At 37.0% G+C, this 19429-nt stretch overlaps 1 protein-coding gene across 2 annotated transcripts in view; it reads right to left on the bottom strand.

Annotated features, from left to right (window-relative positions):
- LSAMP (limbic system associated membrane protein) overlaps positions 1 to 19429 on the bottom strand; it is a 637357-nt gene that overhangs the window by 216426 nt on the left and 401502 nt on the right. For both annotated transcript variants that reach the window (XM_032406601.1, XM_032406602.1), the window contains exon 3: positions 14781 to 14906. In XM_032406601.1, the coding sequence (XP_032262492.1) occupies positions 14781 to 14906 (126 nt within the window). The remainder of the gene's footprint in view (positions 1 to 14780; positions 14907 to 19429) is intronic.

Below are 19429 nucleotides of genomic sequence, written 5' to 3' on the forward strand. Positions count from 1 at the left end.
GCATGATTTGTGACTACAACTGGGTCATATGAATGCAGGTTTGTACCTTAGTTTCTTACTGATATAAACTGAGAAACCCCAAAGTATTGGAATATTTATTTTTAAAAACCTAAAAGGTACAATGATATCAAATTCACACAAATAATATAAGCAAATGTGTATACATACATGTATAAATGTAAGAATAAATGTATAAGTAATCTTTATATCACCTGTTACATGTTTGATTGGTTTCCTATGAAAGGCCAACAGGGGGACAAATTCTTACAAATGGTCTGGCAATGGTCTCAGGCCCAGTTCTTAATTTGTAAATGATTGCCTCTGGGCTTGGGTTGGGAATGGGTTCTGAAGATTCATGGAATTATTCATGAATGATTGGCCAGTAGATGCAATAAAAATTGGCAATTACAAATGCAGAATGTTAACATGACTGGCAGGTAGGCATTCCATCACTGACAACGGTAGTTCAAATTTGTAAGGTTATTACTAGCGGTGGCAGAAGTAGCAGTAATAATAGTAACAATAAAGGTACATGTGGTGAGAAAAGACCTGAATAATCATTTTTGTTTATACAAATCTCCTGGAACTCACTCATAGAAACTCCAAAGAAAGATAAGGAATGAGCTCCTTATCTTGGTGTTTTGGTAGATATTGAGAATCTGTTCGAACTCAGAAAGGTACCACCTTAAGCAGCTGAGATCCCAAATGGATTTCTGGATCTGCTAAAACAACTCTTAGCCTATCTCTATAAGAGGATTCTATTAGGATCAGGTCAGAAGCGAGGTGTGGTGGTTACAGGCTGGCCATGGTAAAGCAGCCCTTCATACCTCCTGTAGTCACCCAATCACCCACCCTTAGACAGCCTGGTAAAATAAGATTATGGGTTACTGCTGCTGCCAGACATTTGCTTGGCAGAACCACATCATGGACAAGAAACAGACCCGAGTGAGGAATCCCCATACATTCTTAAAGGCTTAGCACATTAGCCTCAGCACAGCCCCTGATCCACTCTGACACCCAGCAGCTGAGTCAGCCTCCTGTGGGGACCTTAGAGTGCTTAAATGTTCTGGGGGAATCACCTCTTCCAGCAACAGAACTGCCATTGGTAGAGAGTTACAGCTGCTCACACTATTAAAACAAATTTTCCTGTCAGCCTGGCCTGGGGGTGTTATAGGGATAACTGAATGGGGCATGCTTTGCGTCTCCTACTGGTTCTCTGGCATTATGGAGAAGACACCTTGACAGGACATTTGGATTCAGGGAGGGGAGCAAGCAATAGAGTAGTAATGTCATTCCCATTTGGTCTCTGGATGAGGGCTGCATATCCTAAGTTTAAGAGAGGATTTAATGCTGGGATCTATCCAGTCTTAAAGAAATGTGACAACAGAGCCATGGCAAGTCTCAGGCGCTCAGGAGCTCAGAGAAAGACAGGTAAGCCAGGAGTCCAGGTGGTCAGCATTGTGAGAACAGATACTACATGCTATGGACTGACTAGTGTTTCCCCCAAATTCTTATTTGAAGCCCTAACCCCCAATGTAATGATATTTGGAAATGGGGCCTTTGGGAAGTAATTAGGTTTCGCTGAGGTCATGACGGTGGGGCCCTCTTGGTGGGACTAGGGCCCTTATAATAAGAGACACCAAAGAGCCTGCTTGCTCTCCCTCTCTGTGGGAAGAGATCTGGTGAGAACACAGGGAAATGCTGGCCATCAACTATCTAGGAAGAGAGCTCCCACCAGAACCTGACCATGTTGTCCCTGAATCATGGACTTCTAACATCCAGAATTGTGAGAAACTAAATCTCTGTTGTTTAAGCACTTTTGTTATGGCAGCCTAAGCTGACTAATACTCTATAGTGACAGTTAAAAAAAAAAAAAAATAAGTGGGCTTATTTAACTATTTTAAGTAAGCGAGCTTATAAGAGTCATTACAGGTACGATGAGCATAGTTAGTCATCAAATTAATTACTTTGCTAGAAAATAAACGATGTCCACCTCTTCTCTCTTCAAGGAACCAGGTGAATTCATCTATCTTCTCCCAGATGGCTACTAAAGTATGCTGTCTAAATTCCAGAGTTACCCCAAAAATTGCCCATCTCTGTATCCATACCAAGTGACTCTAAGCTATGGGCAGCCAGGTCCTCAGTACCATATGTTATATTTGGAATACTTTTGTTCTAAGGTGAAATTCTGGAATTTATAATTTGTTGCAATTTGAAGCAATTTTCCCATGGCTAGTTCACTCACTCTATCTATCTATCTATCATCTATTTATCTATCTATCATCTATCTATCTATCATCTATCTGTCTATCTAGCTATCTATCTATCTATCAATCATCTATCTATCATCTATCTATCTATCTATCATCATCTATCAGGTGGGAAGGAATTTTTAAAAATGCAAAGTATCTCCTGGATTGCTTTATGAAGACTAACTTTCAGTAACTATTTTCCTGTCTGCCTTTCAAATCTCTCATTCCCTGATCTGGACCTGTCTTTCCACAGTCAAAATAGCATAAAGCCTCAGTGACCAGGCCCCAAAAATATTAAAAAAAAAAAAAAAAGGACTGATGTCATTCAAAGACTGACATTTCCGTTTTTATTACTAGAATACCTTGAAGAATTAGATCTGATTTGCATTGATATTTGCCAACTGAATTATTAAAGTTGTTTTTTTTCCCTTTTTCTCGTCTCTTCATCAGATTTTAACACTTTAGTCAACTGCAGTCTAAGTCACAATTTAATACTCATATGATTTCACAGAGTGTTCTGGGATTAGTTGAGAAAAATACCTGATTTGATCCATAAAATGAAGGTAGGAGGATGAAGACATAGGAAGGAAATGGCCAGGTGGTTTTTGTAAAGGAGTCTGCTTCTCTCTAATGTTTCTTAAATGACATGGGGTCATTTTACTGGCATGTCTTCTGTAGGCAGAGCCACCGCATTTGAGTTACCTATTGAGGTTTCTTTGTTTTCTTAGAATTAACTGCAGTCTCAGTGTACTGGGAGACTTGAAAATGAATATTAGAGAAGGATGAGGACTTCAGAACTCTGTGCACATTTTAAGTGATATGTTAGCCTCAAACATCATTAGACTGTAGATGGAAAAAGACAAAGTAGGGATTTCTGTGCAGTTGTTGCTTCTAAACCTCTTCATCTAAAGTGATAAAAATTCTAGCCACAGAGATGTGATAGTGCTTTTATATATCAAATAGTTTTAAACATACACACCACACATGCCACACCCACACACCCCAGGTCATCAAAACATTTTCTATTGATTTATTATTATACAGAAAGAATCTCAAGTGTTCCTATACTCATGCTTGGTAAAAGTAGCACACAATCCTGACTATCTCAAAAGAAGTTTTTTTTAGCGTAGGGGTTCTCTAAATTTATTGTGCATCAGAATCACCTGGACGGCTTGTTACACTACAAATCACGGGGCTTAGAGTTTCTGATTCATGTAGATCTGGTGTTGGGGTCTGATAATTTGCAGTTCTAACAAGTTCCTAGGTGATGCTGACGCTGCTGGTTTAGGGAACACACTCCAAGAACCACTACTTTACACTATCTAAAGACTCTGGTTTTATTACTTATTTTGGTCAAATGGAGAGCTTTATAGTCTTGCAGTTAGTCCTTTCTACTACCCAAATAGTAACAAAAATGACTACTGTAATTAAAGTCCATCTTTTGCCTTGCAGAATCTAAGATAATAGTAATAACAGCACCTGAATAATGCTTTATCATTAATAAATCATTTTCATATACATTATATCACTGGAGACAACACAGGAATCCTGGCAGTGAGCAGGCATCATACTCATATTTTATGGATGAAAAGCAGAGAGCTTAAAGGACTTACCCCAAAACCCCCCAAAAAGGTAAATGGTAGAGAACAGAGAATTGAACCTGGGTTTTCTCGCTCTAAACTCTGTATTCTTTCTACCACCTTACTCTTTCTCTTAATTGCTTACATTTGTGGAGAGCCTTACACTTTTCAAACTATTTACATATTCATTATCTCATTTGATCCCTCAGAGCAAGAGCGTGAGGCAGGTAGGGCACATAATATTGTCTACATTTTGTAGATAAAGCCATTATAAAAGATGATGAGAAAAGTGGTTCCTGTCATTCAGGCAGTATTTCTTCATATGCTAGGCTAAATTTTCCTGCAATATTTAGCAGCATCTGATAGAATAGGTAAAGCATTAGATGCTCTCCTTTCCAAGTGATAAATATTCAATGGTTCAATATGTAACCCTACCCTCGCCCCTACACCATTTTTTTTTCTGGTTTCTTGGTAGAAATACATTTGGAGGGAAGGGAGAAAGGAGTGAAGTTTAGGGTTACTAGTTAGCAGGAAAGTGGGCAAAGTTCTTTCATTTCTACACTTTAAGTTCCTAGGAAAGTAGCTTTCTCTGCATACAAAGAAAGACTCTTCACCCCTACCTAGTCCAGGGTTTCTCAAAGTTGAATGTGCATACAAACCACCAGGGGATCTTGGTAAAATGTAGACTCTGATTCAGTGGGTCTGGAATGGGTTCCAATATTCTGCATTTCTATAAAGCTCCAAGGTGATGCCAATTCTGTTGCTTATGGTCCAAACTTGATAGGCAAGGATCAATCTTATTTCTCAAAACTACAATGATTTTTATTATTCTCTGAATCATTTCTGGGTTTCTGGGGGTGGAACAGAGAAATTAAAATATAAAACACTGTAACAATATTTGTGTACATTGTGGGACTTACTTAGGTTTCTCTGTGCTAAGCTATTTATATATCCCGCTATCTTCCAACCTATTCTGATCTCTTGAGAGATCCAAGATGATGCTTAAAATGTGGTCCATGTACTTGCAGCACCCATATTACACCTGGGTGTTTATTAGAAAGGCAGAATTTCAGGCCCCTTCCCAGGCCCAGTGAATCAGAATTTGATCCTCCAGATGACTTTCCAGCACAATAAAGTTGGAGAAACACTCCTTTAGATCTTGCCCTCCTGGGCTTACACAGTCATCATTCTGCTCACTGGACTCACCGGAAGGCTTTATTCCCACAGAATCCCAGAATTTCACCAAAAGAGATGCTTTATGTGTGGGCTGAACCAGGGAATCTGTAATTTTAAAAACTTTTGTCTCCAGGTAATTCTGATGATCAACCAGGTTTGGAAATCCAGTTGATTTCTAATAGTGGAGATGAAAATTATGTCATAGGTGGCTACTCCTGTAAGGGATAGTTTATAACAATGAATCATAGGAGGTATTTTAAAACTCACAGCTCTGCAGTGGAGGATCCTTTTTCAGGTTGACTCAACCTGTTCTCTACTATTCTCTACTATCAAAACTAGGGTAGGCCTGAACTCCTGTCATCAAACTCCCAACCCCCACTATAGCACTAGTTCACTATATATATGTATACATATATATAGTTCACTACATATATAGTTTACTACACACACACACACACACACACACACACACTAGTTCACTATATATAGCACTAGTTCACTCTATATAATTCTTTCCCAGATACAGAAATCTGCAGTAGACATTTCACAGTATCCTACGGAAAGAAAACTGTCCCATATATTTGAGATGCATATGATATAGTAAAGCAAAACTATAGTTTATGAACATTCTGTTCTTAAAATCTAAACTGTAAGTAGTTTCTAATACAGAGTCTGACTTTTATCTGGAAAAAGTAATTCATTAATTCATTCAATAAGTATTTAGTTAATGCTTATTGTGCCAGCCACTATAATGAGAACTAAGGATATGTAGGGGTCTGATTTCATGAGGAAAATAGGCAGTAAAAAAGTAAACAAATGTTTAAGACAATTACTCTGTGTGATAACTGCTCAGAAGGAAATGAACAATTGCTGAAAATAATTGGGTGATATAGAAACTATTCAAGGATCTGATACAAAAATTTGAAGATTTCAGAGCATTCTATGGAGCCTAGTGAATAACAAGAGTCAGAAGCAGATCAGAACATCAAGACAACACAGGGAAAAAAAGGATATGAATAGGACCTAGACAGAGAACTTTCTTGAAATTTCCAAAACCTTCTCAGTAAGAAATTAATAAAACTATTAGATAGCTTTAGTTCTATAATTCTATTGTATTCTTTGAAGTTTGTTTTCCATTCATTCATGCTTTAATCACTTATTAATATGTATTTAGTTTACACTTCATGCTGTGCGTTATTTCCCAATAATACTATGTTTTTATTTTTTTATTTTATTTATTTATTTTTATTATGTTACGTTAATCACCATACATTACATCATTAGTTTTTGATGTAGTGTTCCATGATTCATTGTTTGCGTATAACACCCAGTGCTCCATTCAGTATGTGCCCTCTTTAATACCCATCACCAGGCTAACCCATCCCCCTACCCCCCTCCCCTCTAGAACCCTCAGTTTGTTTCTCAGAGTCCATAGTCTCTCATGGTTCATCTCCCCGTCCGATTTCCCCCCCTTCATTTTTCCCTTCCTGCTATCTTTTTTTTTTCAACATATAATGTATTATTTGTTTCAGAGGTACAGGTCTGTGATTCAACAGTCTTACACAATTCACACCGCTCACCATAACACAAAGCCTCCCCAATGTCTATCACCCAGGCACCCCATCCCTCCCAGCCCCCACCACTCCAGCAACCCTTTTAAAAGCCCTTACCTAAATAACTCAATTAATTGATTGACTGGTTGAGTACAATGTGCTAAGAATACCCATATGAGTAGGACATAGTTTCTGCATTTTTACAGGTCTTATAATCTATAGATTACACATAATTAAAATGTAATTTTGTTAGTTCTATTATATGGCTTCTAGGAGGAAGTGTCATTTTGAAGATCTTGCAAGAAGTTATGCTGGCAAAATGATGATATAGATGAAAATCATGTTTTAGGACAAAAAAACGGGATGTGTGAAGGCTCAAAAGCATGGGGACAAGGCATATTCCTGAAATATAAGTAGTATAATTTACTCAGTGCATAAAGCTGAGTGGCTAGGGGTTTATGCATAGAAGAAGAAGCTGAATGAAGGGCTTTAAGGCCATATGAAGTAGTTTGAACTTTATCCCAAAGGCATTGGAAAATTGGGAAATTAGTCAGGGTTTGACCAATTTTATATTAAGAAATAGTGTTTTTGTAGGAGAGGGAAATACCTAGTAGCAAGGGGTTCAACTGGAGAACTACTGAAATACAGGTGAGAAAAATGTTGGTGTACCTACATCATGACGATGGGGAAAGAGGAATAGACTGATAGCCAGTAAGGATGTAGAATCAAGACAATGTATCAAATGAGTTATTGATGGGGAAAAGGAAGCAAAAGAGGCTAGGATCACTATCAAGTTTCTGGCTTAGACGATTTGTATCTCTTCCCTTTACAATCTCTTGGAACTTGTCCTCTAACCCTTGCTTCTGACCACCTTGGGTAAATGCCTTGATTCATGGGACCCAGGATGGCCCATCTTAGCAAGGACTAAATCAGTCCTACTCTGGCATCTCCTGAAGGATCTTAGGATAGACCCTAGCTGACATCCACAGTCAAGATTCCAAAGTTATTTGTGGTGGTTCACAGAGTTATACAACCTAGCCTGACTTTTTCTTGTATAAGTAAGCCTTATCAAATACAATGTGAGTCCTATTGTCTCCTCTTCTATAGCAGTTCGTTTGGCTCTCAGGTAAACCAACCTGCACTTGTCTTGATGAATTTCATTGTACTAATATCTGTCCATTGCAACAATTCTATGATTACTTTGACCTTTTTAATATGCTTCTCCAAAAAAGCTCTATAATTTACCGCTTTCTTTTTGTTTTGTTTTTATTGTGCAGCCCTTCTGTTATGTTCAATGGCTTGCTCCTGAACACTGCCGATCATTTTTTTTTTTTTTTTTGGTGTTATAGTCTAATTATCGCCTAGAACACCAATTTTGTAAAAAAAAATAATAAGCATTGGAATTTACAACCTATAGGTTCTATATAGCTACAGTAAATAAGGTATTTGCTGTTAAACAGCCAGACTCTGAGACTGCCCCGTAGGAGAATGAACACATTGATAAGGCATGCTAGAAAATCTTGCCCTAATAATATGTTGTCATCATGCCCTTTTGAAAAAAGGAACACCTCAAGTGGGTACGTTGATGCAATATAATGTAACATAATTTGAGACATAAAATACTAAGATTAGTTTTGATGAGAGAGAGCATTTAAAAAATCTCCCTGGTTGTTGTATGGGATGGATAAAGATGACATTGGGTTGTTTTCAATCAAATTATCAGTCTCCCCCCAAATTATCACTATATAAAGCTGATATATGGATAACTAATAATAAAAATAAATAAAAATAGTATCAATACTATCTAATACTGTATTAAGAACTTTACCTTAATTCTCATGATAACTTTCAACAAATTCTATCTTTATATCTGTTAAATTGTAAAACATAGACTATTTGGAATAATGGCAACATATATTTGAAATGGTGAGATTCTGAGAGATGTGGACTCTGTATTTCTGTTCTCCTAGGTCATGGACAAAGCTTGTAATTAAGCTATATTGTCCCTTCCTGACCCAAGCTTCCAAAATGTCCTGGAGCTCTCAAATCCAAACTAGTACCCCAGGGACATATCTTGGGTGGTTCATTTTTCTTCAGGAAGAGTACCCTGGGCATCTGATGACACATCTGGGTAGGTTAAGAGTGGGGTACTAAGGTGGCAGGAGAGCATTTGTCCAACACTATCATTTGGTTTATATGGCCAACCATTTGGAACATGTGGTCCAACACATCTGGTTGTGGAGCTCTTCCCATGGCTTGAAGGTTGCAGTGTCATTTATGGTGAGTCTCTCTAGGATTTTAAGGTTTGGAGGCCAGTGATCATGTTGTTAAATTTTATTGTGTTCATTATCTAAATTACCCAATTGTTTTAAAAAGAAGGCTACTGAAAAAAGAATTTGTATTTACTTGATTAGGTTATTATGGAATCACCTGTATAGGCAAAGACTATGTTTCTGACTTAAATTTAAGATATTCACACACATAAATAACTGCCTATATGCCTGCTACATTGAGAACATGTATATATCCCAGTATGTATTGTGGTGTATACACTAGTATATATTACTTTGTATATTTAAAACCAATGCACAAGTAAGGTACTGAAAAGAAGATATAGCAAGATACCTTTTTATTTTTTCCACTCTTTGAAAGGGAAAACAGGAATATTTTAAAAAATAAAAATAAATAATATGTGCTTAAAGAATAAAAGGTTAGTATTAAAAAAAACACTAACATCATGGTTTCACATAAAGATGCTTGCCTGTATTCCTAAAAATGCTCTCTTCTCTGCCTAGGATACTTTTCACTCTCTTTTTTTGCTTGGCCAGGTCATATTCATCCTTAAGGTCTCAGCATAAGCTCCCCTCAGGGGAGCTTTGCTGGCCTTGCAGATTTTGCTATATGGCCCTGTTTTATGGTCCTATTGAATGCTATAATTTTTCTTTATGCTGTATAAATCTAATTAAGTGGTTATTCATGCAATTTTAGTTCAATGCTCTGCTTTCTGGAGACTATAAACTCCATTTGTGCAGGGACCATGTCTATCTTTCTTTTCATTTTGTCCTTTAACAAAGTGAGCGTTTATGAATATATATATATCTTTTTGCCAAAAGAACAAACTGGGAGATGGAGATCAAGATTAATCTGAATATTATTCTGTATTGGTGGATGACATATTTTAAAACCCATATACAAGTAAGATATTAAAAAGAAAACAGAGCAAGATTTTTTATTTATTTTTCTGGTTTTTGTAAAAGGAAAATGGAATTTTTTTCAAATGCAAGAAACAAATGAAAACAATCAACATAACAGGTTGAATCATTATTCTTGCTTAAATTATTACCATATGGTCAAGAGCATTTACCTGTAAAGTCACCAGTTTGATTCTTCCACATCCATATATGACCAAGATTAACTCAAAGAACCTTCTGGAAGGTCCATACAAGAAAACCCTAGAGAAAGAATTTCCTCAAACTTGAACTGCAGATCATATGTTCTCTGTGTGGAATATGAAGTCATACTAATTCTAACATGCTAACTAACAATAGCTGATGTTAGTTACTTGCAACACATACCTCTGGAAATCAACTTAAAGAAATTACATTTAAAATTATGTATTTTTCCCAAACCCATGAGGGCCAAGTCTAGGCTACATATATTAATAATTGGTTAATTTATAATATTAGAAGTAAGACAGATAGGCCTTAGCATTAATGGAATTCAAGAGTATCATCAGGCAAGGATTCAAATTTGGAAAAGAACTGAAAGGGAATCTCTGACCAAATGATTAAAACCCAACATCCAATGAGAAATGGGATTCCAGACACCCAGCAGTCCTCTTAGCTCCTTCCAGAACAATGTTTTCCCACCTACCCTATCAAAACACAAAATATTTCTCAAGTGATATTTTTATATTTCATATTGATGTCAAATCTAACTTCTTCCTTGGACAAGAGAATTTTACAGCACCTGCTAAGTTGTTCTCAGCCTAAAGGGCTAAGTCCTCAGTGTGCCTGAGTTTTTCAGGTATAGAAAGCTACTGAGGATGCAAAAAACCTTTGTAGAAACAAGATGCATAGAAACTCCTTCTGTAACCCTGGGCAATCCTGATACTATGTGAGGCACGCTTGAGAAAGGGACTTCCTCTGGCATGTGAAAAGAAAGATGGAGAAACAAAGTTAAATGAAGATGGGAGCAGCATTGCTCACAGAAGGGAGATCAAACACTCCATAGAAAATACATGTTACGGTGCAATTGCCCTCTGGGAGTTACAGGATTATGAAAGTCTAACTTAATTAAGGGAGAAAATAGGTCACATTTAACAACCACATATGTGACATACCATTTTGACTATACAGAATAACTGGAGAGAAGAGAAAAATTAAGAAATCAGAAATATAAGAAAAGCAACCATGGAATTCATCAATCTCTTTTCCTCCTAAGTCAGGTGTATGTTTTGATTATGTATATATGAAAAGATTTACCATTATTAAAACTTTCCTCTTTAAAAACTCTTGCAGTATATTTGAAAAATAAATTTCAAATGTCAAAATAGAAACAAAATGGCACAACCAAATTTTTTTTAAAAACCAAATTAAGAGATAGTAAATATTCTTCTTATAAAAATACACCTTGCACCCTCTTTCCTTTTTCCCCCCTTGTGTCATCAAATGACAGGTAATCGGGTACGTGTGAACCCTGCATAGAATCTTCCCCCTTTCATGGCTCCATGCCCCTGTGGGGTCGAGCTAATTACAGGTACATTTCCTCTGCAAGGCAGTCACACTCTATACTGTTGAAGGCACAATTAATAATTGAACAAAGCTAGCTGGGTGTTTTTGCTCACATGGCCATGGGTTGCAGGCAGTTTTGCTGTCACACAGGGAGCAAAGTCTCCTCCTTGAGTGCCTCCAAGAAAGATTTCATGTTATAGACTGAAAAGGATCACTGCCTGTTTCCAAATTTGGAAAAGAAGGGAAAAAACCCACGTAAGACCAAAAAAAACCACAAAACCTCCACGATAAACCTAGTTTCCCTTATAGAACAGTAAAGGCAAATTTTCTCTCCTGTTACCAGGAATGTGATTATGATCAGGTGGTTATTTAGGTCAGATGTGAAAGAGAAGAAAGAATGGGCCTAGGAATTAATACCTTTTGGAAGGGAAATTGGAGTTTGCCCTTGAGTTTGTGAATGCAGCATGGAGCTAGTTTTGCATGTGACAGAATAGAATTTGACCCACAGAGAGGGCCTAGCTAGAGGATTATAGAAGAATAAAGTTCTTTCCCTTGAGATGTATTTAGGAACTTAATGGAAGATATCCCCAGAGCCTCGTGGGGTCATAGATGAGTGCAGAAAATCTTTATCTGTGCCCCAAGCCATAGTCTTGAGCAATGGTCTGTAAACTTTTCTAAAGGGCCAGATAGAAAATATTTTAGGTCTGGTGAGCCAAGCCATCTTTGTTGCAACTACTAAACTCTCCTGTTTTAGAACAAAAGCAGCCATAGACAACACAAAAATGAATAAGTATGGGTGTGTTTTAATAAAACTTTATTTATGGACACTCAAATATGAACGTCAAATTTTTTGCATGTCAAAAAATAAAATTCTTCTTTTGATTTTTCCAACCACTTAATCATTTAAGAACCACTTTTAGCTTGTGGGCAGTACAAAAGTGGGACAGGCTGGATTTGGCCCACAGACTAGCTTGCTGACCCCCTGGGCTTCCTATTAGAAATCCCTATGAGTATACTGATTTTTCAAGTTGATTTTGAAGTGTCCAGCGTTCTCTGAGTATGTAAATGCTACCTTTACTCTGGAAGATATGGTCTCTTGTTGACTTTAAAACACCATGGATACCAGGTTATTCAGGATTCAAATCAGATATTCATTATCATTAAAAAGTTAGCTATGGAGATCTAAACTCCTAGGTCCAGCCTGGAAAAATCTTGAAACTGTGATTCTATCTTATTATTTTTCTGAACCCAAAGGATAATAAAGAATATATCTTTGGGTTCAGGTCATGAATAGCATTTCTCCCTGAAAATAAAAAAAAAAAAATAATAAAAAAATAATAATAATAAAAAAATTAAAAAACCCAACTACTTAATAGTTAGTAGTATACCAAAAGGAACAGTCTTTTTATTAATTTAATTCATTCCTTGTTTATAAGTTGACTATAATCTATCTTCCTTCCTTCTTCCCTTCTTCTCTCTACCACTTGTTCCACAAAAAGAAATGAGATTATAAATAATATATTTATATAGATGCTTAAATTAATTAGAAAAGGTGAGACAACATAAAAAATAATAGCAAGAAAACAAGAGGAAAGCAAGATCACGGTCTCTATATGAATTTGATGCCATAGAATGACACAGAATTTAAATGTTTAAAATCCATTTTATTAACATGTATTTTATATATGATTTCCTACATTCTTTTACAAATGGGCAATAAATTTGCCTCTAAGGTAATAGTCAATTCCATGGACTCATAATCATTTATAAAAATTCACTGAGTTCATTCATAAAAAACCAAACCATTGCTTAGAAAAAGGGCAGTAGAAATACTGAAAACAAAGAGGAATTTTCTCAAAAGGTATTTTCAAAAGGAAACTGTAATAAAATTAACAATCTCTCAAAACATTATAGTAAATGCAATGATTTTAAAGGATATTTTTATAACATCTTTAAATATGGGCCAATAGCTTTTATACCAAATAGTCATTCAGTAAAAACAATTCTGCATTGGAAAGGAGTAGGTGTGGGATTGGGGGATAATATAATTCCATCCAGGCAGAATGTGCTCTGGATGTTTAATTTAACCCATGGGAAAGGTGTGTGATATCCAGAGGTTCACACTTCAGACAATTTTCCATATGCAATTTTTTTCCATGTGAAGTATAAAAAGGCTCTGAGAGGAAATGAGTTTGAGATTGATCTTCCAAATAAATGCCTCATTTATTGCTCTTATATATTGTCAATAAATGACAAGTTGCATGCATTAAAAATTAGGATGGGTTCTGAGAGACACTCTCTTAAGAAAATAGAAGCCTTTAATAAGAGTAGCTGCCAAAATAAGAGACCATTCTATAGGCTGGTCCAAATTCACCTGAAAAATTAATTTGAGAGCTAACATGACATGAAGGCCCCTATTCTCAACCATAAAATACAGATTTTAAAGATTTTTAAGCAAATGCTACCTTGGCTTTTTAGAAATACTCCAGGATAACTTCCATATATGTCTCACTTTGCATAACAATTTTGTATGGTGTTCATTCCAAAATGACTATATTGTTAATCAAATCTCTAAATCCTTCTATAAGGCAATTTTAAGATAATATCATATATAAATCAATTAAAAATTGAGGGCTATCTACCAAAATAAATTACATTTTATAAGAGTAATTGATCCACAACCTTTCTTTCTGAGAAATCAAACAGCGGGCCCTATTTTACAAAGACTATGCCATTTGTAAAAGCATGGTGTTGCTTATAAGAAAATGTAATCTGTAGAGCAGGAGAGCATGTAGGCAGTCAACCCAAGTAATTTGATAACAATATTTAAGTGAAGTTCAAAAAGCAGCAGGGCCTGAGAATTCAGTTATGGTGGTGGTGCTGAGAAGGGGGAAGGGAGGATGCAGAAGACATTCCTGGTAAAGGATTTTCTGACTTTTAATGAATTTGTATCAATAGCTAGGGACCCATCATGAGCTCATGCAGCTTAGTCCATGCCTGATGACCCTCCACAGAGCCAGATACCAAGGCCATCAGAAGTCACTAATAATTTTGTATTATTCCTGAAAGGTTTCTTCACAAGGTGCTACATATTAGGAAACTATAGTTAAAAAGCAAAGCAAAACAAACCAAAAAAAAAAAAAAATACAAAGAACTAGGTAAATTTAATTCATACAAAACACTGCTCCAGGACACTCAAGCACAAAACTGGCATACATTTTAGACATAATACTAGGTCATTTAATGCATTTAATTCTTCTGTATTTGTTGCCTTGAGGTGATGTTCTTTTTGAAAATGAAATAAGAACTGGTTGTAGACTTTATAGAGATGAACATATTAGCAAAGACCAGGGAGAACCAAGGTAAGTCCTAAGTTGCAATTGTATTAGTGTTTTAATAACCAGATACAGGTTTGCCTTTCTGATCCAAAAGCATGAAGATATCTTAAATGATGTGTGGTATTTTGAAGACTAGATGGTTGCTTACCAGTTGGCGTAAGGTGTCTCCAGGTGATCACAGGTTCAGGACGGCCATTGGCCATGCAGACCAGGGTTACATTGCTGCCCTCATTCACAGTGACATCCGAAGAGATGTTGGAGATCTTTGGTGGAACTGTAAAGACAAAAGCAAATGGAATATGTAACCATGCCCATAAAACCAGCTTTGCAGCATTGGTCCATGTCACTGGAAATAGCAAATCTTAGTTAAATTCTTTTGTGACTTAAACCATTTGAAGTTTTGTATTAAGAAGCCAGACTGCTTTAGGACCTCCTTACAGACTTGGCAGATAAAAAGCATGGTCTTACTATAAAGAGAATCTCTCCTCTATGACCAAGCAGTGTAGGAAGTTCACGGAGGAGTATAATGAAAATGTCTTAGCTCTTTTCTCATTAGGATAGATCTTATCTGGATATTAGAGAGCATTCAGAGTTATATATATTAATAAATTTTTCTTATCACTACATGGTATCTATATTTATTTTCTTATGTATATAAAAGGAATATAGTCCAATCTGTCCTCCAAATACCAGGAAAAGAAAAACACTATTATTTAGTATGAGTTGAATAGTTGTGTTCTTAAGATGTGGTAATACCTGTTTACTTATAATCTAGCCACATAAGGCTACGATCTGTAAATCCTAATAGAAAGGCTCTAAATATCACCTTGCTATGTGACAGACTAGATGATACACTTTAGAGCTTAAAAACTGAATTAACAAGACCTATGTCACAGACATCACAAAAATAATACTATTACTCCCAATACTTTAACCACCACTATTATTTTTTTAAAGATTTTATATTTATTTGAGAGAGAGGGAGTGAGTGTGCGAGCAGGGGGAGGGGTGGGGGGAAAGAGGGAGAAGGAGAGAGAATCTCAAGCAGACTTTCTGTTGAGGAGGAACCCCCCTGTGGGGCTCAATCTCATGACCCTGAGATCGTGACTTGAGACGAAACCAAGAGTTGGTCGCTTAACCTACTGGAGCCACCCAGGTGCCCCTCACTGCCACTATTATTAACAATTTAATAATGGCTAACTTTAGGCACTTACTATATGTAAGATCCTATGTAGAGTACTTTATAAGTATTATATCAGTAACTCCTTATAATAAAGAAATGATATCCTATGAGGATTTTATTTATAGGTGGGAAACTGAGGTATAGATGGAGCAAAGTGAGAAGCAGAAAACAGATTCGAATCCAAGAAGACTCCAGGGCCCACACTCTTAAGCAATACTTAAATGAAGCTTCATCTTCACAATCCAGGCTACCAGATGGCTGAAAATGAAGGAAATTACTTTTTGGTGGTGTGAGAAATGAGTCCCTGAGGTCTAGCTGTTCTGCCGTCTGACTTCCTTCATTAGTGTTCAGGGCGGCAACATTAGATCTCATATTGGTAGGCTTAAGTGGAAAGTGAATTACTCACAAATTTCATCACAGAGGTTATACACTGATTACGAATAGCAGCATTTATGGTTTGACTGTGATTTTCCTTTTTTTTTTTTTTTTAAATCTTAGTTGCTTATGCTGTTCCTGAGCAAGTACGTGTCATGGGGAGAGAGGAGAACAAGACAGCATAAAGGAGTTCAATAATAAGACTCATTTTTTCTCACTCTTCCTGCCCTGTAGTGACGAATAAAACAGAAATATTTTCTGCCTGTAGAGACAGCTGTCTGACAACCATATGATTCCTGCAAATCTCTGTTAGGAGACACAAATGGTACTTGGGCAACTGACCAGGTCAGAGTGGAGGAAGGAGGAAGTGGGAGGAGGACTCTTGACCTTAGCATCTCTCTTACAATGACATCTTACAGACTTGTGGTTAGAAACCAAAAATTCTAAATCAAACCCAATGGCAGATATGAAATATAGTTGATTCCTGTTATTTAGCAGTATCTGTCTATAGGGTTTCTATTTCCCTTTTTTTAAAATTATTTATTGTTATATTAATCACCATACATTACATCATTAGTTTTTGATGTAGTGTTCCATGATTCATTGTTTGTGCATAACACCCAGTGCTCCATGCAGAACATGCCCTCCCCAATACCCATCACCAGGATAACCCATCCTCCGAACCCCCTCCCCTCTAGAACCCTCAGTTTGTTTCTCAGAGTCCATAGTCTCTCATGGTTCATCTCCCCTATGATTTCCCCCCTTCATTGTTCCCCTCCTGCTATCTTCTTCTTTTTTTTCTTAACATATATTGCATTATTTATTACAGAGGTACAGATCTGTGATTCAACAATCTTGCACAATTCACAGTGCTCACCATAGCACCTACCCTTCCCAATGTCTATCACCCAGCCACCCCATCCCTCCCACCCCCCACCACTCCAGCAACCCTCAGTTTGTTTCCTGAGATTAAGAATTCCTCAAATCAGTGAGGTCATATGATACATGTCTTTCTCTGATTGACTTATTTCACTCAGCATAACACCCTCCAGTTCCACCGATGTCGTTGCAAATGGCAAGGTCTCATTCCTTTTGATGGCTGCATAATATTCCATTGTATATATATACCACATCTTCTTTATCCATTCATCTGTCGAGGGACATCTTGGCTCTTTCCACAGTTTGGCTATTGTGGACATTGCTGCTATAAACATCGGGGTGCACATACCCCTTTGGATCCCTGCATTTGTATCTTTGGGGTAAATACCTAGTACTGCAATTGCTGGATCGTATGGTAGCTCTATTTTCAACTTTTTGAGGAACCTCCATACTATTTTCCAGAGTGGTTGTAGCACCTTGCATTCCCACCAACAGTGTAGGAGGGTTCCCCTTTCTCCGCATCCCTGCCAACATCTGTCATTTCCTGACTTGTTAATTTTAGCCATTCTGACTGGTGTGAGGTGGTGTCTCATTGAGGTTTTGATTTGGATTTCCCTGATGCCAAGCGATGTTGAGCACTTTTTCATGTGTCTGTTGGCCATTTGGATGTCTTCTTTGGAAAAATGTCTGTTCATGTCTTCTGCCCATTTCTTGGTTGAATTCCTTGTTCTTTGGGTGTTGAGTTTGATAAGTTCTTTATAGATTTTGGATACTAGCCCTTTATCTGATATGTCATTTGCAAATATCTTCTCCCATTCTGTCAGTTGTCTTTTGGTTTTGTTGACTGTTTCTTTTGCTGTGCAAAAGCTTTTTATCTTGATGAAGTCCCAATAGTTCATTTTTGCCCTTGCTTCCCTTGCCTTTGGCAATGTTTCTAGGAAGAAGTTGCTGCGGCTGAGGTCGAAGAGGCTGTTGCCTGTGTTCTCCTCTAGGATTTTGATGGACTCCTGTTTCACATTTAGGTCTTTCAACCATTTGGAGTCTATTTTTGTGTGTGGTGTAAGGAAATGGTCCAGTTTCATTCTTCTGCATGTGGCCGTCCAAATTCCCAACACCATTTGTTGAAGAGACTGTCTTTTTTCCGTTGGACATTCTTTCCTGCTTTGTCAAAGATTAGTTGACCATAGAGTTGAGGGTCCATTTCTGGGCTCTCTATTCTGTTCCATTGATCTATGTGTCTGTTTTTGTGCCAACACCATACTGTCTTGATGGTTACAGCTTTGTAATAGAGCTGGAAGTCTGGAATTGTGATGCCACCAGCTTTGCTTTTCTTTTTCAACATTCCTCTGGCTATTTGGGGTCTTTTCTGGTTCCATACAAATTTTAGGATTATTTATTCCATTTCTTTGAAAAAAGTTGATGGTATTTTGATGGGGATTGCATTGAATGTGTAGATTGCCCTAGGTAGCATTGACATCTTTACAATATTTGTTCTTCCAATCCATGAGCATGGAACGTTTTTCCATTTCTTTGTGTCTTCCTCAATTTCTTTCATGAGTATTTTATAGTTTTCTGAGTACAGATCCTTTGCCTCTTTGGTTAGATTTATTCTTAGGTATCTTATGGTTTGGGGTGTAATTGTAAACGGGATCAACTTCTTAATTTCTTTCTTCTGTCTTGTTGTTGGTGTATAGGAATGCCACTGATTTCTGTGCATTGATTTTATATCCTGCCACTTGACTGAATTCCTCTATGAGTTCTAGCAGTTTTGGGGTGAAGTCTTTTGGGTTTTCCACATAAAGTATCATATCATCTGCAAACAGTGAGAGTTTGACTTCTTCTTTGCTGATTTGGATGGCTTTTATTTCTTTTTGTTGTCTGATTGCTGTGGCTAGGAGTTCTAATACTATGTTGAAGAGCAGTGGTGATCGTGGACATCCCTGTCGTGCTCCTGACCTTAGGGGAAAAGCTCTGTTTTTCCCCATTGAGAATGATATTCGCTGCAGGTTTTTCATAGATGGCTTTTATGATATTGAGGTATGTACCCTCTATCCTTATACTCTGAAGATTTTTGATCAAGAAAGGATGCTGTACTTTGTCAAATGCTTTTTCTGCATCTATTGAGAGGATCATATGATTCTTGTTCTTTCTTTTGTTAATGTATTGTATCACACTGATTGATTTGTGGATGTTGAACCAGCCTTGCAGCCCAGGGATAAATCCCACTTGGTCGTGGTGAATAATCCTTTTAATGTACTGTTGGATTCTATTGGCTAGTATTTTGGTGAGAATTTTTGCATCCATGTTCATCAAGGATATTGGTCTGTAATTCTCCTTTTTGATGGGGTCTTTGTCTGATT

This window comes from Phoca vitulina, unplaced genomic scaffold, assembly GCF_004348235.1.
Source record: "Phoca vitulina isolate PV1807 unplaced genomic scaffold, GSC_HSeal_1.0 scaffold8, whole genome shotgun sequence".
NCBI lineage: Eukaryota > Metazoa > Chordata > Mammalia > Carnivora > Phocidae > Phoca > Phoca vitulina.